Raw genomic sequence first — 23,754 nt, 5'->3', positions numbered from 1 at the left:
ACGTAATTAATTTACTCCTGAAAATCTTTTATCCACATCGAACGTTTTGCGTTATCGCGATATTTTGGAGACGCATCGTATTTTTTTTCTACCAACTAAACAGAGATAGAAGCTACAATATTTTTGCAATTAATTCTTCCTTGGAGTTTTCTTGTAATTTTTCGAGCTCCTTTAATAAGTTTTGTTCTGGTTCAGGTCGATCCGGAAAAGGGAATATCTTTAAGGTTTCCGCGATTCATCAGGATTCGTGAGGATAAGTCCTGCGAGCAGGCTACTTCCGCTCAACATGTGACGGACATGTACAACAATCAAGAGCAGATTAAAAATAAAACTTCAGCATCGAAAACCGCGGAGGAAGATTTCTATTAATTTCTTTTCTTTTTTATGTCGCGACGCACAAATTGAGCCAGTAAGTAAATCATGTATCTTTTATAATCATTATTTCTGTAAGAGTTATTGTAAATAAAACACGTTTGATATGGCATACAAATTCTGTAATTTTCATTCGCGTTGCGACATCTGACATTTATTTATTATACTAATGAAAATTAATTTCGGAGGAGGATTAATTAATATTTTATTTATTGTTTACATTTTGAAGTTCATGTATATTATCAATGTTTTGTATATCAGTAACTTTGAAGATTTAATAAAGTTTCTTACATCTTCAAAAATTCTAAGGTTTAACTTCTTTATTACGAATAAAATATGACTCCTGATTTCGTTTAAAGTTTAAATCCATAATGTATATGACTTTTTAATGAATATGTAAATGTTTAGGAGAAACTAAAGGCCGATCGAGATTAAATAGACATCGGTAGAGCACCTTGCTGATTAATAATCACAACTCTTAATAATTTACGATTAACTACACATACTGCGAATGAAATGATTCACCTGGGCGATGCGTTATATCTTTATCTAGGACGCTCTTATCCACTTATCTTGTATTTGCCAGTGATAAAGCGCCGGAACGTTAGGCGATGATACACGGGTATCTGTCGACGTTCCCGATCGACTAATTACGTTCTCGTCGCGTCGCACCGTTCCCGAAATAGCTGTCTCCCTTACGTGAATTGGGGAAGCGTTAATTCGCAACGGAGGATATCTTCCGCAGGACGCAAGGAGATGGTCGTCAAGAGTTCCGGACCGCTTCTCGAGAAGCAGATCGGCTGCATTAAGTTCACGATTTTCTGCTTGAACGCGATAATATGGGTGGGTGCGCGTGGAGTTATCACGATGATTGCGTCGTCTTGTGAAGTTACACCGTGATAGTGAAATATGATGCTACGATTTATTTTAAGTGTGAATTGAAAAAAAGATCTACGAAATGAAAAATGAAAGCAACTTGTATCCGACGACAATAGTGAATCGAAAAGAGAAAGAAAGACATTTGTAATAACAGAATCTTCGTAATCGAGAATTTGTTTCGTAAAACATAAATTCGTCTCTATTCTTCTCTCTCTTGCTTAAGAAAAGTTTTTCTCAACTGAAATTAATGTTTGCTCAATAGGATAATCGATCGTTTCCTTTAAATTTCTTAATAAATTACATTCTTTCAGATATACAAAATACAGTAATATATAATCTTTTTTAAATAATTTTTTAAGAGTATATTCAATTTATTCTTGAGCAATAGAAAAATTCTTTAAATTAAATTACGAAATTTAATTTATATGTAGATATTTTGAGGGAGGGAAATATCGTGAGGTTTATTTTTAATTAATAAATTTTCGCAACTAATTTAGCAGTCTCTGAAAAATGTTATCTCTCCCTGCACGATCACGGTTAATAGTTGCCGTATGTTCTTAATTAACATGCAATTAACAAAATCCTTGTCGCTCGACGAAAGATCCTGGGCTGTGCGATGTTCGGACTGTCGATCTGGATGCGGTTCGAGCCGACGCTCGAGGAGTGGGTGGAGTTCCTGAATATGTACGAGATCTACATCGGGGTTTACTTGCTGATCGCCACCTCGGTGCTCGTCATGGCCATCGCCTTCATCGGCTGCGCCGCCGCGCTTATGGAACACATCATGACTTTATACGCCGTAAGAACGCTTATCAATCAAACTAGCAAGTTCTTGAGAGGAGATCATTTCCGAGGAAATCGATTCTGCAAGATGCTTAGAAATGCTTAGAAATTAAACCTTTACGGATTGATGTAAATTAATGCCCCACAAAAAATATTTTCTTAAGTCTCTTAAAGTCATTTTGTTGCAAATTAATTTTCTTTAATTATCCCTGATTATTTAATTCAAATACAAATTGATAATACATATCATCTTGTGCAGAAAGTTTTCTTTTTATGAATTAAGATATGTAAAGATTGAGTTTTTATACTTTCTCAAAAATAAATTTTCTTCACATATAATTTTTAATTTAAACATTTATTTTTGCCACTATAAAATCGATTTTTTTAAATTAATTTAAAAATCGAAAAGATTATTTTTCCGCAATTGCAACAAATTTGACGGAAATTCGTAGAAATGAAAGGACTTATAATTTTAGCACGTGGGTCTTCAAGCGTTCAGTTTCATTTGCTGTCTATCCGGAGCGGCGGTCATTCTTGATTATTCGACGTACGACAGTAAGATTCAGCCCGTCATCGAACGGGCCATGTACAATCTTATCAGCAACTCCCATCACGACTCGGCGAGCTTCATTCTGCGAGTTATCCAGGAAACCGTAAGGGAACGTTGATCTCCCCTTGGAGGGGAAAAACCGCGTGTTTATTTCTCAGGATTATTAATTAATTTTTGACGGATGTGTGTGTTAGGTCGGATGCTGCGGAGCCGACGGACCCAGAGATTATACGCAGTTGCGTAAACCATTGCCCACCGAGTGCCGGGATACCGTCACCGGAAACGCCTTCCATCACGGCTGTGTGGAGGAATTGTCTTGGTTTCTGGAGGCGAGATCGGGATGGCTCGCCGGTCTGGCGATGGCATTGTGCATGCTTCACGTAAGCACAGAAGAAGCTTTTCTTCTTTTCTTCATTAATCCTGTAGCTGTAATATCTCTCTCTTTCTCTCTCTATAATTATATTAAATAACAATTTCTATTTTCGGCTGCTTTTGTTCTAATTTTTTTTTAAATTCCAATTACTGCAGGTGATCATAGCGGTGCTGTCGCTGACACTGATACGAGCGATCAAGAAAGAAGAGGACTCCATACCGTTCAAGCGCTAGACATCAATTCGTCATCTAATGATGTGCAACAGTGACATATTATAATTAGTGTAATTATAATTCTTTTTATAAAAAAGAAACAAAGGAAGTTATAAAGTCTATATGTTTCTAAATCGCGAATTTTGCGAGTTATATCATTCCAAGAGTGACATCAATCGTCAGTAGGGATATGCAATAAGTAGTTTTGCGCTCGTATCTTTTCATTTCTGAAGCTTTCAATTTTCAAACATAAAAATTTGTCTTTTTTTTCGAATAAATCCTCCATTCAAAGTTGGATTCAGATTCGAAATAACTCGCATATTCCTGCCACTGTTTTATAAGGAACTATATTACGTTTTAATTATCGCTAATTCACGACAGACATTCATGCGTTTCACTTTAAAATCGAGTACATCCAATTTGTTCTTCCATTAACATTTTTTTTAGTTTTGTACATCATTTCTATTCTCTTGCATGATTTATATTTATAAATTAATGGTTATTTTTAGGAAAAGCCATTTTTAAATAGATTTACATGGAAAACAGAGAGAATATATAAATAAATTAAGTTGCTATCTATAATAATTATTGAATGAATACTAATAACCGAACAACAATTGCTAAAAATGAGATATTATCTCTGATATTCAATGTAAAAGTTATCACGATGATATATTGATAAATGGAAAGTAAAGAATTAATAAACGAATAAAAAATAGCTAAATCAAACTTTGATTTTAATCATTATCGCGACTAACCACATTGCTTATTATAATATGTTGTACAAGAAATAATATTGCAATTTTATCTGAAAAATTAAAACCCGGCCCTTCAAATTCTATATTCCTTCAATTTATCATATTGACAGTACTCACTTTTATAAAATTATTAAGTTATTATTATTTTTTTGTTTTACATTTAATTAATTTACGTTTTATTAACAGATTACTTATATCTTTTCTAATCTTTTTTATTCGATATGTGGATTTGTTGTGACGCGATAAGTAAATTCACGTTTTCGTTTCATTTATTTACAAAATACGAAGTATACATACATAATATACGATATACAATATATATTTATATATATTATAGTCAATAATTTATTTACAATAATGCCGTTCGATTGCGATCATCGCCGATGTTTTGCTACATTGAATAATTCGATGCTGTAAGTTTGTAAATTTTTCTACATCAACGATATACATTGGTCCATTTTTTAGAGAATTGCAATTACAAAAAATTGTTGCTCTGTAAAAGACATTGTAGATTTGCAGCGCTGTCGCATTGATTCTTATCTTTAATTTTGGCATGAATAAATTTATTAAAATTTATTTTTAAATCTAAGATATTTTTAATTAGAAATCTTACGTAAGTATAATATTAAATTTATCATAAATCACTATTTATTAAGTGTTCAATTATCGTAATGGCAACCAATATATATAATAACACATTTACAAAATACGTGCGAAATATAATATATCTACCTTTATCAAAAGGATTATCAAGAAAAATTTATGAAAGAACCATTATACATAAATAAGACTGTTGTGTTTAGGATCGTACCGCTCGTATAGTTTATCATAAAAAAAAACTATGTACCTTCTCCCTTATATAATTATAAAAATTAATTATTCTAATATTTAGCTTGAAAGAAAACGAATCTACCTGGCGATTGACCGCAATCGAAGTGGATTGCGAAGGACTCGGAGGAGTCGAAGATCGGATCGAGATCTAACCAACGAAGGGGTAGGGCGCATAGGGCACCGGTGCCGGGTAGTAACCGGGATACGCCGGCACCGTCGGCTGCACCGGCACCGTGTTAGTGATATAGGTGGTGAGCTCGGTAGGAACGACCCTTGTGGAGAAGAGGGTGGTGTAGGCGGTCTTGGCGCCGAAGGTGAGCTTCAGTACCCGCGAGTCGGACACGGTGGCGAGGGTCTGGGTGACTATGGGCGCGCTTGTCACCGTGAATTGCGGCTGTTGCGGGAACAGCGGCAGCTGCGGTACCTGCGGTACCTGCGGAACCTGCGGCTGCAGCACCGGGCTCAGAGTGGACGTGCCGTATTCGTAGGATGTCCTGAAGCAGAGGAATGCAATCATAATGCATCACGGTAGAAAATATAAATGTAAGATAATGTAATAAATATAATAGAAGATACTTGCAATGAATCGACGCATATAATATTAAACAAATTTTAAATATTAATATTTAATTATTTATAAATTGCTCTTTAAATATCCATTACTTAAAAAAAGGAAAATTCGCTTATTAAAAGTATTTGGATGAAGATACCGACCTAGGCACGGTGCCGACTGGCCTGGTCAGCGTCGAATAGATGGTATTCCCCAAGTTCACCACAGGAATTACATGTGACTCGTATAGCGTCTCCAATGTGACTACCGGTTTGGAGGTAGTGATAACCTGGGGTTGCGGTTGACCGAAATATTTCAGCAGAGCCAACTGTTGAGCCTGTTCCGGGGTCAGCTGAGGTTCGGCGTTGCTGCTGGTCGCGACGTCGCTCTTCACCTTGGATGGCGACGCCGACTTGAAGATGTCTAGGTCGGCATCGGGGTCGTTGTTGGGCACCACTATCCTCTTAGGCACGTCCTCGTCATCGCTATCGTCGTCGCCGAAGTCGAGCTCGAGGTGCAGCTCGCTGCCGGCTTCGTCGAGCTTCGAGTTGAACTCGTTCAGCGTCTTGCTCGGAATGAACTGATAGATCTCCATCGGCGGTAACGTCTTCGTCGCTGTTACCACCCGGGCAATGTTGTACGTTTGCACCAGAGTCAACCGGGTGGTACTGTTGCCGGCGTAGATCACCGGCAACATATGCGTCTTTAGCAACGTCTGTGTCGTCGAGAACGTTTCCGTCAGCGTTTCCAACGGCGGCGTCGCCTGAGCAGCGTCCAGAGAGATCGCCGGAAGCGTCGCGACAGACGAGTCCAGCGGCAAAGTCGACTCGTAGGCAGCCCCGGTGTTCGCCAGGATATTCTCCGTGAGCGGTTCGGTGGGCGAGATCGAGCTGCTCGGTTCGGCCGTTGCGAAGGTTTTCTTGATGGTGGAGGTCACCGTGATGTAGCGGGTGTTTCGGAGTGTTCCTACCTGAAGAGAAAACGTCTTGGGTTATTAAATCGATAATTCAGTGATTAATTTAATTGTCCATCTAATTGGCAAATAGATGAATAGATATTAAAATAGAATCAAAAGAGCTGACCTGGAAAGCGTAGGGCGATTTGATAGTGGCAATCTCGAAGTATATATTATCGAGATCCGCCGCGGTGGAGATCTCCACGTTGAGCGTCTCTATCGGCAGGATCTGTTCTCCAGGATGCTGCTGATCCTGCTGCATGCTGACGCTGGCCACATCCTCGCTCTCACTGGGGTCCAATTCGTCTTCCGTCAAGGACAGCTCCTTCCTCTGGGCAACATTGGCGCCACTGGATGAGGCAACGTTGATCGTCGCCGCCGTCGCTCTGCCTTGCTCGTCAAAGATCGGTCCGGGAGACGACTCCGCTGTACTCGGCTCGGTCGTTGACGTTCGGAAATCCTCATCGTCCACCTGTTTGCGAATCATGATCCTCGGCTTCGGCGTGGTCTTGTACGACCAGCGACCTTGCGTCCTCGGTAGCTTCACCTTGGGCAGAAGACTGACCGGCGTCGACGATGGCTGGTCATTATTCTTCGACTTCGTCGACTGTTTCGAGGGTGAGATAGCGAACTGACTGTTCGGCCGGAAACTGCTGCGACGACGAGTGATGGGCGCCTCAGTGGTGGTGGTCGCAGGGCGATTTCTGAGAAGAAGAAGATTTAAGTCAAAAGAGAATCGCTTCGTATCAAATTATTATGTTTCCTAATTTATAGAAAAAACGATAGCGCGATAAAATTAATGATTGTTTAACAAAACAAAGAAAGAGAGAGAAAAGATTATTATTAATCATTCATGAATTAATTCTCTTAATTGTGCCATTCCGTTAACGACACTCACTTATAATTCGGTCGCGTCGTACTGGAGCGATTCTTTCCAATCCTCGTTTGCTGTGGTTCGCTGTTATCATATTCATCGGCGATCTTGTTTCGGAATTTGGGCCTAGATGGATTATTGGGGGTCGGTCTTCGCGTCGTTCGCACCGGAATGCCTAATTCGAAAATTAATCAATGAATCATCTATTTCTCGAGAGGCTTATAAGAAAAATTTTATATTATAAATTTTATTGAGAATGGAAAAAAAATTGGTAAAGAAGACTTTTATTTTTATTATAATTCATATAATTATTAAGCTCGCGATTATTGCACGCTACAAATTATATTATTTTATAAGTGAAATAAACTAAAATTTTTGGAAGTAATAAAATATTAAAACAAACGTGTAAAATCTTCTATTTCTAAAGATTAAAAAATTTCTGTATATTACAATAAGACAATTTTTTTATCACACATAGGCTTTATAACTTACATACATGCATAAGACACAAATACTTTTTGTACAAAATTCATTATATCATGTAATATACCAAATTTAGATTGAGCGAAAAAAGAATTTGGATATAAATTTATCAAAATTTACAAAAATTTATCGTGGAATACTCACCGGAGGGTTCGTCGAAGAGGGCCTCTAAGGGCAGCGAAGACTCCTCCTGTTGCTGATAGGTCGGGGTGGGTTCCAGCTGAGGCTTGAGCTTACCGTGCTGAGGACCGATGGTCTTCAGGATGCGGTTGGAGCTGGAGGGCCGAATCTTACCTTCAGCCACCGGCGCGAGCGGCGCCGTTAGGATTCTCGACGAGCTCTGCAGCACCTGGGCGTACTTGCCGTTGATGTAGGTCCCGATCACGCTGGTCTCGTGCACAGTAGTGAGCCCGTCCTTCACGATGGTACCGCCTAGCTTGGTCACCAGCCCGGTTGGGTTCTCCTTATCCCTTCGCGGGGTTGCGCGCGGCTTGTGAGGAGCCTTCGACGACGGTCGCAAATTGATCAGCTGTCAAAAACCAGGATTGTATTAAAAATGGATGCTAAATCATCGGAGATTATGACGATAATTCTCTACAGTAAACATGCATAATATGATTATAATGGAATAATTTTCATTCTAAATTCAGTGCAAATTTTCAAATTTTTAATAACATTCGGGAGGAGGACTTAAATAAGTGGCACATTTAAAATTAATTTCTAATGGAATAGAGGGAGAGAAGAAGAGGGAAGAGAAGAGAGTACGTGATAAAAGTCATAATAAAATATTAAAATAATATATATATGTAGAAAAATATATAATAAAATAATAATTCGATTTGCAACAAGACGTTCGAGGCTCTGTGATGCTGGAAAATACCGTTGGAAAAGCGCGTGCGTCGCGCTCCGCGGGCGAAACCGATTTATCGGTGGGATCGGAACGGACTTTCACGCCGATCGTCATGGCCGAGGGACGGACGCGGGGGAGGCATATCTAGAAAGGATCGGCTAGGAAATCGATTACGGCACGCGGAAAATTACACCGACGCGGTTATTCCGTATAATTTCGCGGCTTCGCGAGTTATCGTGAAAGTCGCTCGTCGAGATGCAGTAGGTACGTTGCGCAATTTTACGGCGAAGCCGTGCATCGCTTCCGCACGCGACCTTCTCACCTCGCTGGCCGGATGACCCATTTTTCCGACGGCAAGAACGCGATCGGAACTCGTTTGTACATGTACCGACAACGACGTTCGTACGTTAGCGACGCGATCCGGTTTGGCGGCGGCAATTAACGGTATCGGAACCAGATTCTCAATTTTCATTTCTCGCAGCTCCGGCTCACGCGCGCCGAAGATCAATGTCGCTTTTATAAACTGGATATCTGACTTTCCTACCTCTGCGACTGATCTAGCGTGGAAAGTTAATCGCGGATCTTGCAGGTGCGAAATTGTTGGCTGGATTCCGAAAGAGCCCAATGCCACACTTCTGACAAATTAGATTATATTTTACTTTCTCTCTACGTATATATAAGACTAAACAGAATTATAAAAGGTAAGATACAAAAGAAGTACATTTGTCTCCCGATTTTTTTGAAAGTAAGATATTCATTCGGCTGAAGAGTCAGCGAGGACAAATTTCGGGGAGTAGCATTGGATTTATAAAAATGAACTTATAAAAGTGCAAATAACTACCACTGATTAAAATGTCATTCTGTCGTTAAAATGTCAAAATATCAATTTAGAAATAGAAATATTATATCTTTAGAAATATTATTTTAACGTATATCGTATATTTTGGAATACTACGTGTTTAAATATGTGATTTTCTCCACTTATTTCACTGCAGAGAAAGCAGATCCGGCAGTCAGTTGGTCTAGTTAGAAAATATTAAAAGGAGGCCAGGAAGGCATTAAAAAGGCGTAAAATGTAATTGTTAGGTATAGCAATTCTACAACATAAGTAGTACAAAATCAAATAACGTGTAAAGTTACATATTCTGATGTTCCACGAACGAGGAAACCAATAACTCATGGCATTTACGTAGCATTTGATTTATTTTCGTGGTTTCAATCGTTTCTCTGATCTACATTTTACATACCTTGTACGTCTCGTCGATCACTTCCGTCGGTTGCTTTGAGAGAAAATCGTATTCCGGTTCGGCGAGATTGTTCTTCACGCCTGGAGTTTCATCTTTGGCACGTACTTGAACAACCGATGACAATACGGGTGTCTTCGTCTGTTTACTTAGTTCCTAATACATAATGTTTTATAAGTTATTATAATAATTTAATTTCTAAAAAATCAAACCGTAATGCACATAATTTAAATATATTATCATGACAGAATTTAAAACATTTAATTATTGTATGTTATATATGTCAAAGTTATTTTACGAAGGTCTCTTACATATCAAAAGACTAAGGACATTTATAAAAAAAAAAGTCGACCTCAATTAAAGTAGTCGATGAATTAGGTGTTGACGTAACATATAATGGCAGGACATCCTGCATAGCGTCATCCCGTTCTTACCTGGCTCTTCGTTGGTTTCGGCGCGGCATTCTCGGACGGATTCACCACGTTCTGCTCGACCACGGAATTCACAACGATCTTTGTGCCCTTTATCTGCTTCTTCGTCTCGCCGCCCTGATCCTCGGCCTTGTGGGTCTTGCTGGGCTGGATGTCGGGGACATTTTTCTTCGGCTGCTGCTCCGTCGTCGGCTTCGTGTAAATCGCCGGCGTGGAGGACGTGATCTTCTTCCCGATGCCTCCCTCTGAAAAGGAACGTCGCATTTGCATACCTGACGAGAATAAAGATCGCGATTTCACGAGGCCGAATGGGAAAACGAAACTAAAAGAGCACACCCTGACGGCCAACATCCGCGCCGAAGGCCTCACCAAATTTTTTATCCTTTAGGAAGAAAGGCTCCAAAATATGTGGAAATCTCTTCCCTCGACTCTTAGTTTTATGTGCGTCAACCGTATTATTTCTTATTTTAATCCCCTATCACATTTAAATCGCATTCTTATATTTTAATTTCTTTGATAAGTGTACATTATATTATTTTATTTTATTAATTGTACCGGTCAACGTATTATTTTATTCAATTTGGTGATTAAACTAATATTAATTTTTGATTGCAGCTTTCTCACGTAATATAATAAGTGTAATTAATTATAGGTATAATAAAGTATAAATGATTATAATCGTTTTCTGTTACATTTTCAGGTTTTATATCTTCATTTGAAGATAAGGAAGCAAATGAAAACATGCAACTTCGTGCTGAGTAGATGGTTTAAAAAGTCAAGGAGAGAGAAGATGACAAAAGAGTCATGACGAGTGAACAATGCGCATGATACGCGGACCCGGACAGCGACATGCTAAAGAGATTGGTCCCCGACGCCCCTCGCCAAGGCCCACCTTGAGTACACAGTACTCCTCAAAGTCTCAAGGCCTTATCCTCACTCGTAACACGAAGGATCAGGGCTCGTGAACGAGCATGGCGTAACAAAGAGGTGTCGATTGCGCTTAGAAAGTATAATTTCTGGCACAATTCAAAATCGCATGACACCTCATGGCTACGAATACCAATTGCGAATCTTCTGCTTCGCCGATTGCGACAGCTCTCGGTATTAGTTTCTCAGCAAACTCGCTCTTTGGAACTTCTCGATAGTTCTTCACATTCTTACGATAGCTGAGCAAGACGCATTTTATGTGTCGGATGATTATAACAATACTTAATTGAAACAAATGCTTTCTTTAAGTACTTCAATTAGTCGCACTTTAAAAGAAAACGAAATTTGATAACACAATCATCACATTGACAATTTCGGCAGACATATTTAATTAATTGATTTTACTTCAAATTAAAATTATGATTTTACAATTTTTATTTTTAACAATTTTGAACATTTTTACTTATAATATTTTTATAATTTTATTAATTTATTATTACAATAGTATCACTGTATTTCAAATTTTACGAATCTGATGTAATTATCCGAGTGTAATTAATAAGTAAAATTTTGCAGACGTTACCTGGAGGAGCGCTCTGAGGGCTGAAGACCATCACCGTGTTGCCGATCGTCGTGGTGAAGTCCAAAAAGCCGTAGACGGTCTGGGTGACGAAGTCATTATTTGTAGCTGCTGGTTCGATCGCTGCGGCTGCGTCCTCCGGGTAGCTCTTGTAAACTTGCGCGGCGGACACTGCAACTGCAGGAAATGCTCTCACAAAAATCTGTTTTACTTTACAACCCGCTCGACGATCGATTACAAAAATATAGGTATTACACATATAAACGCGTTGTACAATTCGTGAACGAATTATACTATACTTTTATAGTATACAAAGTGTACTATAAAATAATTTGGAAAGATATAACGCGATCGGTCCTTTCCTACGATCGAGCAATATTAATGCAATTTTATCTTATCCAAAACGTTCGTAGCGGTCCGAGGAAATTAGTGAAAAATTGATAGGAAAAGAAGACGTTATCCTTTTTGGCCGATTTTGGTCGGCAGCTTTCTGCTCGCGACGCGGTCGATCGGAGGATTTCTGGCAGACCTTGAAACGAGAAGCGCTTCGCTCAAAATTTTACATTTATCAGCGATGACGTCATTACACTCACCATACGCTAGAGCCGCGACAAACACGAAGTATCTCGATGTCATTGCGCTCAATCTGCTCTCATCCTACGCGAACACACACGAATCTCGCGGAATCTGAAAGAAGCAAATGAGGGAAAAAGGAGCATGAGAAAAAAATCGTTTTCACAATCAGTGTGACAGTCCGATGTCCTTAGTATACATACCGTATGTAATAGCCAATTGGCCATTATAACAGTCTTACTTTTTCGCGTCGTGTACACGATAAAAATATTATTACATCACCGAAATGTAAATGAATGGGAATATAGAAAAATATTCTTGCAAAACACCGCGAAGATACACGTGTAATTCAATTATTTATATTAATTAGTAATTACTTATAATTGTATCTCATGTTGTTTTACGATTCGACAGAACAAAATAATTTGCGAGTTACACATTTATCGTATACTTGATACGGAATAATATTTTCTTTATGATCATGGGAGAATCGAGCGGTAATTCTCAGACAATTACGCAATTATTGCAGTCGCACGTGCAATCGGCCACTCATAATCATCTCTTGGGACGGGATAAAAACTGCAGCGTTACATCAGCCGCGTAAATATGACGTATTACCGCCGTTATTTTGCAAAGCACCGTTACTTTTCCTCTCCCTTAACAATCAACGGTTATGTAAAAATACCGGCGGATTCTGCTTTATTAGAAATAACGTCCTGTCGATTTATCTTCGCGCGCGCTTCTCTCATGGAGATTACTAATTATTTATTAATCTCCTACTCGAGAGATTGTCCTCGGATTTACGCATTCCTGTCTCTCTGCGGAAGAGAAATATTTCAATAGACAGCGGCATCGACGCGTATTTCTTTGCGGATTTAACGAAAACCTGTTCGATTGTTATTACAATATATTTTCCTCTTTAACAAATCTTTCTTTCTGCCTATAATTAAAATTTGAATAAACTTCAAATATTTTCACTCTCAATTTTTTATTCTAATAAACAAGACATTTTAATAACGGCCTAATATTTCCTGCTTTTGATATCCCTCGATATTTTTATTCGCTTGACATATTCCTTTACGGAAGATAAGAGTTCCGTTCACGTAAAACATTGACATTGCCAGTCGAATTTTAATTTCGCCGGCCAGCGAAACGGATAAAAGGAGCGGGGGCGATTTCGCGATCGCGTGAGGCAATCGAGCATGTCGCAAGCTAAAAAATTTCCTTCTCGCCCGATCGCTATCTGCTCGAGCATGAGCATTGTGAGGCATGAGCTCCGTTCGGAAAACATCCTGTGTGAGGCAAACGCAAGACAGCGGCGCTAACACAATCGCGGCGCGGAAAGTGCGCGCCCGTGCCCGCGCCCGACGAAATCGTTACGTAACGCGCAACCGCCGCCGCCTAATAATCGTTCTACCCCGAAACAATGGTAAGTCGTGCCTCCGGGAAAAGAAGGCACGACTGGAATCTGATTTCGAATCCAAGGGGGGGGCCGGATCGACGCCCCGGCGGTGCCGAAAAGCGCGGCGCGGCGCGCGCTTTTCCCATTCTTGTCGTGTGCCGTTACAAAGTGCTCCGTTACATCGCTGATTGCTATACGGGGTGTCCCGGAATTACCGGACGTTTCTCTATGCCAAAGCAACCTTGAACAATGCTGTCGAAGAGAAGACGTCGTTTCTACCTTTCTCCAATCATGTACTCTCGCAATTGAGCCTAGAATGAAGATCGTAATTCGAGGCAATTGAGCCTCGAATTGAGAGATCCGCTCGAAACCGGCCGATTTTGTCATCGACTTCCTTCCACCGGAGACCTTTCGCTCTTAATTCTTGATTACCCGCTAATAATTTGCATATTCTAACTTTTTTCAATTATTCATTTTATGTGTGTCTTTCACGCGAAAACCCTCTCGATTTGGTCACTTTCACTGCTTTCCTTTTCGTACACCCGAAGCGAAGCGCGAAATATTACTTCCGTCGCAGGAGTCTCTCGCGGAGGAATGGTCTTTCAATCCGGGCAGTTTTTCCCGGAGACCCAGAATCGCAATTGGAGGGAATCGGAGTAGCGCAGCATCGCGGAATCGCGAGATCGCTCCTTTCACCCGTGTTCTCTCACGACCGCGGCGCGGTTGAGCTCGCGGCAAGTTGTAATAACGGCTCCAGCTGAAACTGAAAAGCGCGAGCATAACGCTTCTATCGCGAGAACTGTTTCTGATGATGGGGTACGCGGGTTCGCGCATTATTCTCGCGAGGTAAATACGGCGAGAATTCGCGAACCGTACGCAACTTATCGAATGGAGAACCTATCCCACACTGTAAAAGAGATCAATATTAATTTATCGATCGTCAACGGTATCTTTATGCGAAATAATTGAAAGTATAGAAAAGATGCTTCTGCGTTTAAATAATGATTAAAGATGTAACGACGCAGAGCGTTTATCTACATAGCATATGTATCGTAATTGTATATAATATAATTAATATTTTAATATTGTATTATATTTTATATATTATATAATTTTATGTAATTAATATATTATACCTTTATGTTTCCGTCCTTTTGTTAATAAAATCTTCGTAGATTCGTACGTGTTACGTGAATGAAAATAGCGGAGGCTGAGACAAAGCACAGCCGAAAATAATCACTGCGAGTATTCAAGGTGCGAGGGACAACGACGACGAGTCATTCTCCAACTCGCGCGAAGGTAAAGAGGAGTGGCCCTACTCTCTCGCTCTATTCCGCTCTATCGTATACACGCGCATACGTGCGCGGCACGTGTAATGACCTGTAAAAAAAGAAATACCGTGCTGCAACGCGGTTATAAATCTCGGTCGAGCACTCGAGTGAACCCTTTCCCATAGCGCGCGACTCTTTCTTGCGATCGAGATGTGTTTTCTTGCGGAAAGAATCGCGAAATGTACAATGCAATATTCCAGTGACGCGCGAAGAGAAGAAACCTTCACTAATCTAATGATTCATGGTTTAAAAATAATGTATACTTCACTCCGTCGGAATTGTACTCTCTCTTTCTCTCTCTCTGCTATTGTACTTTTTTAACGTGTAATTATATAACGTCTCGTTACATTCTGATTTAATTTATCAAATTAATTCAGATTATAAATTACACGTGAATGGTGGACTGTCTAAAGCAGAGCAACCAAAAGATTGAGGAAACGGAAATATAAGTATCGCCGAGTTTCTCATTGTCGCGAGGCCCCCATCTTCGTGAAAATTAGTAGCCGAACGTCGCGACGCATTAAAGACCAACAGATTTATTATGTCCGTGAGCGAAAATTTCGTGGTCAAGAGTAACGATCTGGGCGAAAGCCCGTCTCGAAATATATGTTAAAAACCGGTCATCAACAGCATGTTCGTCGTCCTCTCGATCGCTCAAGATCATGGTCAGCCCGAGGCTCCCCATCGACCGGGCCTCGGGAACCAACTGCCGACGCATTCCTACAGTTATGTTTTCGGCACTTTCCCTTTGCGCGGGTGCGAAACCGCGAATGATGCTCTCGACGCGATTTTTCGTCTCCCTGAACTTAACATTTCCTTAATCGGAAATGAAAAATGCTTATTTGCCTAAACAGTTGTTTTTTAGTTAAATGGATAATATACATACATCGATCGTTGATAGTATACGTTTCAAAATAATTGGCATCTCTTTTTCTTCGATAGAGGATCGATAATAAAGATGAGTCTGATGCAAAGATATAAATTGTAATTTGCATTTGGAATAATCCTCGCCAAAATAAATAATGTACATGATTCGATCACTTGAAATAAGTGATGAATACGATAATAAGTTGACCCAAATGGTGTATTCATTAAGGCAACATAGATTCTACTCGTTATTTATTCGTTATTACTATTGTGGCCACATTCGACGCTAAGTTCGTGATACCTTCAGAGAACACTAAACTGAAACTCCGGAATGGAAACTTTTTACCGTTGACATATCACTTTGTGTTGATTCGTCGTGGTATACCTACGAGCAATTCGTTTCGCTTTCGAAAGGCTTCACGTTTCTCACTCGGCTGACGTATGTTAATCAGTTTTCCTCCCAGTTATTTCTCCCTTTTTGGACACATCACTCTCGCTGTCGCTGAGCGATAATATATCGAAAGCAGCGTGAGAAGATGATCCGAAAACGCAATAAATCAGACGGGGCCACTTAGCATAAGTAACAGCGTTGAAAAACGTTAGCATATTCGTTAGCATCTCCAGAACGTCGCGCGAAATTACATCCGCATACTTGCTGGAACTTCGCTGAACCGACGTGGCGGCTGTGAAGCTCGCAGAGGCAAATTTGTATGTATTTTCTATCACTTTATTTCAGAGATAAGCGAAGTAAGAGTGATAAAATAAATTATGGAAGACCGAAGATGTCCGTTCTTGTTTGCCATAAGTAGGATCGATTAGAAGTAGATAAAATTCATGATTGAGACGAGCGGGGGAGGGAGGTTTCCTCTTCCACGAGGCGATTAAATCCCCGTGAACGGCAATTTTTTTAAAATAAATTTACATGCGTCTGATGAAATCTATTTGCACACGCGTCTTCTAAGCGAGACGATCTTACAATTAGACAAATCTAATCACGATCCAGCGGTCGGGCGGATTCTGAGAATTCTCGGGAAAACACTTTCCCATGCGTGCGGCTTTTTCTTCTTCTTCGTCCTCTTCTTTCAGCTGGAAAAGGTTAAATCTCCCCGAGAGAGGCGAGTGAGAATCCTCGTTCGTTGCCTCACCATCATCGCTCATTTCCCGTGGAATCAAACGCCGTCGGCATTAATCTAGTCGCCGTTTATTCTCTTGAAACCTGAAATATCGCCGAGCTTCTTTGTCACGTAACGTTTCCGCGTCCCCCCCCCCAGTCTCATCCGCTTCCGGATTTTCCTTCGCTTCGGAAACGAGATAGTCATCGGTCGCGCGATAATTCGTCGACGAAGTGAGATTGGAATTAAAATAGGGAAACGGAGAGGGTTTCATTGTCCGGGCATCTTCGAATCGCGACAAGTGGGCGGACGTTGACCCCGACTCCCTCGCCTTCCCGGGGAGGATCATGGCCGTTCACGAGGTTTCGCTGGTTTTGTTACGGCGATTTTTTCTCACTTTTGTCCCGAGGACGACTATTTTTAATTGAACGTCCTGCGTCGCGCGACTGTCCGCCACTGGGCACCAGTCGAGATGTAAAGAAGATCCCTCGAAGATTCACGGTCTTTCGGCGGCTGCTAATTCATCACTTCTTAATTTATTCCTCACGGTCCGTCCGCCTATTAGTTTCTTAATCCCTCCTTAGAATCACCTTGAAGCTCAATGAATAATGTGTTTCAGCAAAATAAAAGTGAAACATACTTCGAACTATCGATTAAATTAATTACAGAGTGGAACAAAATTGAATTAATATAATTAAATTAATGACAGTGGAATGACTCAATGACGCAAAACTGATCGTTCAAAACGATCGTTTTCAAGATCGGAGATGTCGATTATATTATATGAGCGACTGTATTAAACGCCAGCGAATTAAAATATTGCGTGTGGCATCATTTGCGAATAAATATTATTAAAACGGCATCGCTACTCGAAACGAGAAGACATTAAAAACTTGCGGCGGAATAACAGAGAGCGGTGACGTAAATTTTAATATCCTCTTGCCTCCGAATCGTTCGATATCCGCTGCGGAGATTGTCGGAGTTTACCGCAAAACCGCGTCGGATTGGAACCCCGTCGTTAGGCAGTCGCGCTTGCGAAATCCGCGAGAATCGCTCGCAATGCTCGCTCGCTCGCTCGCTCGTGCGAACGACGAGGAAAAGGAAGGATAACGCGCGCATAATCTGGCGACTACGTTCTTAAATCGCGACTCCCTCGCGCGCATCGGACTTGCAAAATGAGGACGGGTTTATTTTCGCGGATGACAAAGTGGCCAAACGCAGTTTGCGACGCGGTATGCGACTTCGCGCCTCTCGTTTCGATTATTTGTTCGCGATTTGGCAACGGAAGGATTAACGGCCATGCCTCGTTTGCGCCTCGTGGAATTTTGCAACGCGACACCCTGTAATTCAGGCTTCAAGGGAAACGACTCCTCCTGCGCGATAACAACATGATAATTTTTCCGAGAACGTAAAATTGATTTACGATCAATCAGAGAGTACGTTCCGTATATTCCGATAGTTTATACTTTATACGAAACTTATTATTAATTTATTAGCGAGCTATCCCGCGAACGTCGGACGAAAGAAAGAAAAGAAAAATGCGTGCTGAGATAGTCGGGCGCGATTTAGCAACGTGTGTAAATTTCTCTGCCGTTTATGGCAAACGGCGGTTGCTGGCTATTCCTTAATTGCTTCCTGATCGCGGCCGATCGACCCAGATTCCGATTTCTTTCCCCAGCTCGCGGATCTAGGTGGATCTAAGCGACGATACACGCGGCAAGATCGAGTCGGAAGCGGAAGCCCCCGCGATTTCACTCGGAAGCCCTCCGCGCGCGCGCACGTGCGCGTGTGGTGTTCCGCGTGTTTTATTTTAACTTTCCACCGGCGCAAATGCACACGTAATGCAACTGCATTAAGGGGGCATAAAAATGCACCCGTTCCCGCGAGAGCATCGTGTTGAAAACGCGCGAGCCGCCAGCTCGTAATTACGCTTACCGCAACGATTGAGTCTCGTTCGAGACGAAAGAGCGTTGTAGATCGAGAAGTAACGAATTGTAAAATTGCGGGGTTTCATCGAACATAAAACAAGATATAGAATCGTAAGTTGCGCGATCGAATTAAATGTCACTCAATCTGATTGTGAGATAAAATTGTAGATCTAGAATTATAAATGATATATCTCTTTAGCTTTCTCCTTTTCTTTTGTTATACAAAATTTAATATATAAATCAATTAGAAATATGACTCTAAACTGGTAGATTCTAGGCCTCCCTTTAGGTTTACACAACTTAAAAGTAAACAAAATTACGTAAGTTACATAAGCATGTAATAAAGCAGCAGTAAAATTAATAGCGAATTCGGTTGGATGCACTATAGTGCGCACTGGTGTATATTAAAACCGTTGTATACTGATGCAATCTCTAATCTTAAAGTAAAATGCAAATATCTCGACTGATAAAATACCTAATACATGTTTATCAAGCAGAACAATAAAGAATATTGAGGATTTCGTGATTTGAGGCGTTTATATTAAACACTTTACGTTAATTTGTGTACGACGGCTTTAATGTGCACCAGTGCGCACTAGTGCGTCCAACCGAATTCGCTATAAGAGAAGGTGGTAAAAGACTTATGACAGTTATGACGAGCGGTGATCCAAACAAGATCAAGCTTCGATTAGATCCGACTTCATCCGTTCTAATTAAAAAGGAAAAAATCCGCGCGACGTTCAGGGTCAATGGGCGATTGCGACAGTTCCTCCGTTCCGTAATTACGCCCTTCGCGGTAATCACACGGTTCGCATTATCACACAGGACTGCGTGTCAGATCGGGGCTGCGGTAAAAGTGTATCGAGACATATGTGTGCAAAAACGGGAGCAGTGAACGTGTGCCCTCGCAAAGCCACGCCGCGCCGCCGTCACGCGCGTAAGGACCGCATGTAAGATCACGAGCGCGGGCGACATGCCGCACGTGTCGGAACAGAAATACCCGCCGCGGACCGGGCCTGGCCGCACGTGACCGGGAACCTCGCTTAGAAAGCAAAGCTTAAGTTTCTCAGGAATGTCCGTTTAGCAATCGCTCCCCATCGCCGGTCCCGAATGGAAACGATCACCGTGATCGAGCTGCTCGGCGCGCCGAAAGAATGACGTCGGAAAGCGACCGCGAGTCTTACGAACTTTTTTGTAACGCATCGAGATTCGCAGACGGGAGCGAGTGAACTGTAAAAATTGGATTGAAAATTAATGCATCAAGATAATCTAGAGTGAAAAATATATCAGATTTAACCCTTAAACGCGCAACTTTTCACAGCATCATGAGTATTTTTTTAAATAATGACTGCTTAAGGAATCCTAAAAAAATATTACCTCAAGGGAGGGGCAGGAGAGCTTTTCCATCCAGAAAGGAAAAAAGATCGGAAAGGCCAGAGAAGGTCCTTTACAGATGTGCAAAACAGGGCGTTTTCAGTTCAAACTTCATAAGAGAGAGTACACGGGGCGTCGAAAAGTCATTTTGCATATATGCAAAGCTGCGTACTTAACGGTTAAAGAGTCCACTTCTCGTCGGAGTTATAATCGCGAACGGAGTTATACATTGGATTTAATCGAAATTTGTTTTGCTCGGAAGCAACAGCTCAAAATCGGAAGTCTTGCCACTTTCTTCTCAAATTTCACGTCACTTTTATACATCTATGATTGCATCTGTAAATAATAATTTATATTAGTTGTTTGTTATATTTAGAAATAATTTTTCTTATATACAAGAAAAAGAAAATATGTATGGACATATTTTGTACATATTTAAAAAAATTTTTTCCCGGGCGTTACGATTCTGAAAGCTAGAGCTGTGCCTTCGAGGTTCGCTTATCAGATTTGAGTGAAAGTGATTTTGTTCCGAAATATGCTAATCGAGATAGTGTGACTCCCGCTTTTTCGCGCGTATACCGCGAAATCAGGTGTACCGCGCACGTAATGTAACGCAACGTAATATAAGCGATATCCCAATTACGACCAGGAGTACCTCGGCGCAAGGATGCCGTAGGGAACGTATAGACGACGGTGCAAACGGTTGTACACTTTCACTTGAATCTCGCTCAGCTTTACAGCCAACAAGATATAGACGGTGTCCACTGTCTTCCTCGTCGAGGTCACATCTCGATTATGCAAGGCGATAGTCAAGCGCGATACTATCCAGGTAGCACGTGATGGACGTGATGGATCATACATGTTTTCTATTACCTATATGTTTCCTAAACGTATCTAATGTTTTATAACTGTTTATAGAAAATATATAAGAAACCATCATGTGGTATTTGGGAATGCGTCAAGAGTGGCAGTAACAGCTTCAACAGAGCTGAGAGGATTATTAATATATATATCTTAATTATTTTTAATTATTATCCTAATTATTAATTATCTTTCTTAACAATTAACAAAAAACAATGATAATTAATAATTGGACAATCATTAATGAACATTCTTCAATAAACATTGCCCAATGTGCATTTTCTTTAAGAACAAATTAAGCCCCCTTTTTAAATGTCTCAAGTCCTAAAGAATTAACGAATGTCATGGATGCGACGTGCATAATGATATAAAATATATTGTCGTGTAATTAAAGTATATAACCTTAAAGCAGTTCGTGACATGGTCTCTCTTTCTTGAGTAGCCAGTCGATCCGTCTCGTATCTTGAATTAAAGGTCAAAAGTGACTCGCTCAAAAATCTCGCTTCGGTAGCAATTTGTTTGTTGCATCTCGCCGTCTCGGATGCGACTAAATTCCCAGGCGTATATCGTGAGACGAGGATGACATTCACTAGTCCGTTTACGGCGCGCGATCGTTCGTAAGAAATATTTCTGCGATCCACGCGTGTGCCCCGCACAATATCCGCCGGTCCTCTTTTTGCCGGCAAACTTTAATCCGGGGGCCATAATTCAGAAATGTCACTTTGTTTAATGTTGTTTTTACCCATAAAAACGGGTAACTCTTGATAAATCCTTCCGCCTGTTGCTGTGTATTGGGTCTTCTTTTTTTTCTACGGATTCCAGATAAATTGAGTCACGATTATAATATTAGAAATTCATCAGAGCGGCTGTCGCGATAATAAAGTTTTAACATAATTTAATAAAAATTCTGAATTATGTACATATAGGATATCGAAATTTATGAGACTACGAATTTTTTAGACATCAAGAAATGAAACAAATTATCGTGTAGTATTCTCTCGCTAATCGCCTTTTTAATTTGAATTAATTTTTTTATTATTAAGAAATGAGAATTTTTTAAAAGATTTTTTTTTATTATTTTGAACGGATGTTTTAGAGTTCTTAAAGAAAAAGTGGATCGAAACACTCGCCTTAAAAGTCCGATCTCTTCTAGCATCGAAAGTTCGCGACAGAATTAAGTTCGATTTGGTGTCCTTCTTTGCTTCTCTAGTTGGAAAATTTCGTCGCATCATCTTCTCCTACAAATTAAGCGTAGATACGGACGAATACTCTCTCGCGCTTTCTCTCGTATTCAGCTTACATGAAAGTGACACGATTCTTTATTCATCAGTTGCCTTGCCTTGATAGTCGTGCGTAACTCGAACATCTTTCGCGAGCCAAAGAATGCGATGTGTGTACGCGGGACATGCGCACGTGTATTCCGAATAGTTTTTTAAATTCATTTTGGGTGAAATTTCTGCCAGATTCCGATTAACGTATCTTGGCAAAAAGAAACGCGAATCGAAGCCCAATGTCCTTGAGATTCAAATTTCGCAACTCGCTTCGGTCTAATTGATCATTTCCGTATTACATTTCCTGGGCGTGAAATTTAAATCAATCTTAGTCCACATTTTTCGCATTTGAAACTACTGGTGCCACTTTTCAATTCCGCTTAATAAATAATGCGAATTGTTTCAAGTGCCTCTCAACGCCTCCGCGAGATACTCGCCTTGAAGCTGCTTCCATTAATTGAATTTAATTGATTACCTGCCTCTTCTTACAAACACGATTAAAAAGAAGCGCAGAATCATCTAAATGCCAATTAACTTTTAACTGATATTAGTGAAAACAATAGTATAGTATTAGTATAAAAATATTTTCATATAATATAAATTTTAAATTGATTAAAAATTTTGTAGGCTTGAAAGTCTAAAAAATTATAGACCGGAACTCTATACAGGAAGAGAACGTAAATAAAATAATTTACGTAATTAAGATAATTTAAGATTCTTGTGCAATATAGAAAGAGATAAATGTATATATATGTATAAAGAAGAAGATATTATTAAACTCTTATTATAAAGTTTAAATATAATTATTGCTTCATATATCTTGAGCTAAAAATACGAATAAATATATAAATTTTGAATGACACAGGCACAGAGACGTGACAGTTATCCCGCCACGCGACACGGGGGGTTTGACAGAAATAACGGAGTGGAACGTCCGTCTGTTCTTTACGTACCGGATCGCGCGGAACGCAATTATCCCGTGCTTGATTTGGAGATGCTCAACTCGCTGACAACTCGCGGTGCACGGCACTCGGCATGCCAGCTCTCAGCTCACCTCGGACTGACTGCACGGGCCCCGGGACCGTGTTGCGGGGGCCCGCACGATTGCAGCTTGCTTTCACTTGGCGAGTACCGCAAACGATACCGCCGCGCGGATCGCCGATCGCTGATAAAGACACGGATTCGATTCGGCTTAACGTCGCGCCGAGTACTCGGAGTGCTTCGCGTAGAGTCCGTCAGATTTAATAGTATTCCGTTACGCTACGATTGATATCACGTGTACATGCATTGTGTACAATAACATTAAAATATTTCACAAACTTGATATTTTCTTAGTACTGAATTTCTCATTTTTGTGATACTCCGAGATATTTGAACATTGAT

At 40.5% G+C, this 23,754-nt stretch overlaps 2 protein-coding genes across 8 annotated transcripts; one reads left to right on the top strand and one right to left on the bottom strand.

Moving 5' to 3' along the window:
* Positions 1–952: 952 nt before the first annotated feature.
* Positions 953–4,503, top strand: Tsp2a (tetraspanin 2A). Its single transcript, XM_071721719.1, has 5 exons — positions 953–1,215; positions 1,853–2,050; positions 2,511–2,687; positions 2,779–2,964; positions 3,113–4,503. The coding sequence occupies exons 1-5, from the start codon at positions 1,129–1,131 to the stop codon at positions 3,188–3,190; spliced, it is 726 nt and encodes a 241-aa protein (XP_071577820.1). The 5' UTR covers positions 953–1,128; the 3' UTR covers positions 3,191–4,503.
* LOC139782662 (uncharacterized) lies at positions 4,179–23,626 on the bottom strand. 7 transcript variants are annotated; one of them, XM_071721677.1, is made up of 11 exons: positions 21,503–22,572; positions 20,412–20,575; positions 12,246–12,339; positions 11,656–11,829; positions 10,149–10,390; positions 9,718–9,870; positions 7,765–8,149; positions 7,162–7,312; positions 6,391–6,967; positions 5,473–6,278; positions 4,179–5,252 (listed from the first exon to the last, which is right to left on the bottom strand). In XM_071721677.1, the coding sequence occupies exons 3-11, from the start codon at positions 12,286–12,288 to the stop codon at positions 4,907–4,909; spliced, it is 2,877 nt and encodes a 958-aa protein (XP_071577778.1). In that variant the 5' UTR covers positions 12,289–12,339; positions 20,412–20,575; positions 21,503–22,572; the 3' UTR covers positions 4,179–4,906. The 7 variants fall into 7 exon arrangements, with proteins under 7 accessions (XP_071577778.1, XP_071577777.1, XP_071577779.1 ...); XM_071721676.1 differs by lacking the exon at positions 20,412–20,575 and adding an exon at positions 14,764–15,007; XM_071721678.1 differs by lacking the exon at positions 21,503–22,572 and adding an exon at positions 20,895–21,332.
* Between the last annotated feature and the right edge of the window lie 128 nt (positions 23,627–23,754).

This window comes from Temnothorax nylanderi, unplaced genomic scaffold, assembly GCF_030848795.1.
Source record: "Temnothorax nylanderi isolate EJ_2023f unplaced genomic scaffold, tnyl_v1.0 TNYL_tig0433_pilon, whole genome shotgun sequence".
Taxonomy (NCBI): domain Eukaryota; kingdom Metazoa; phylum Arthropoda; class Insecta; order Hymenoptera; family Formicidae; genus Temnothorax; species Temnothorax nylanderi.
This window is presented reverse-complemented; position numbering and strand designations above follow the sequence as displayed.

Bases quoted from the DNA above. Each gene is read 5' to 3' on its own strand.
- Tsp2a (XM_071721719.1), top strand. From the start codon at position 1,129: ATGGTCGTCAAGAGTTCCGGACCGCTTCTCGAGAAGCAGATCGGCTGC. The intron at 2,051-2,510 runs GTAAGAACGCTT...TTATAATTTTAG, and splicing joins ACATCATGACTTTATACGCC to CACGTGGGTCTTCAAGCGTT. The intron at 2,688-2,778 runs GTAAGGGAACGT...TGTGTGTGTTAG, and splicing joins TGCGAGTTATCCAGGAAACC to GTCGGATGCTGCGGAGCCGA.
- LOC139782662 (XM_071721675.1), bottom strand. From the start codon at position 12,288: ATGACATCGAGATACTTCGTGTTTGTCGCGGCTCTAGCGTATG. The intron at 8,150-9,717 runs GTATGTAAAATG...GGTTTTTGACAG, and splicing joins TGATCGACGAGACGTACAAG to CTGATCAATTTGCGACCGTC. The intron at 5,253-5,472 runs GTCGGTATCTTC...CCTCTGCTTCAG, and splicing joins CCAGTCGGCACCGTGCCTAG to GACATCCTACGAATACGGCA.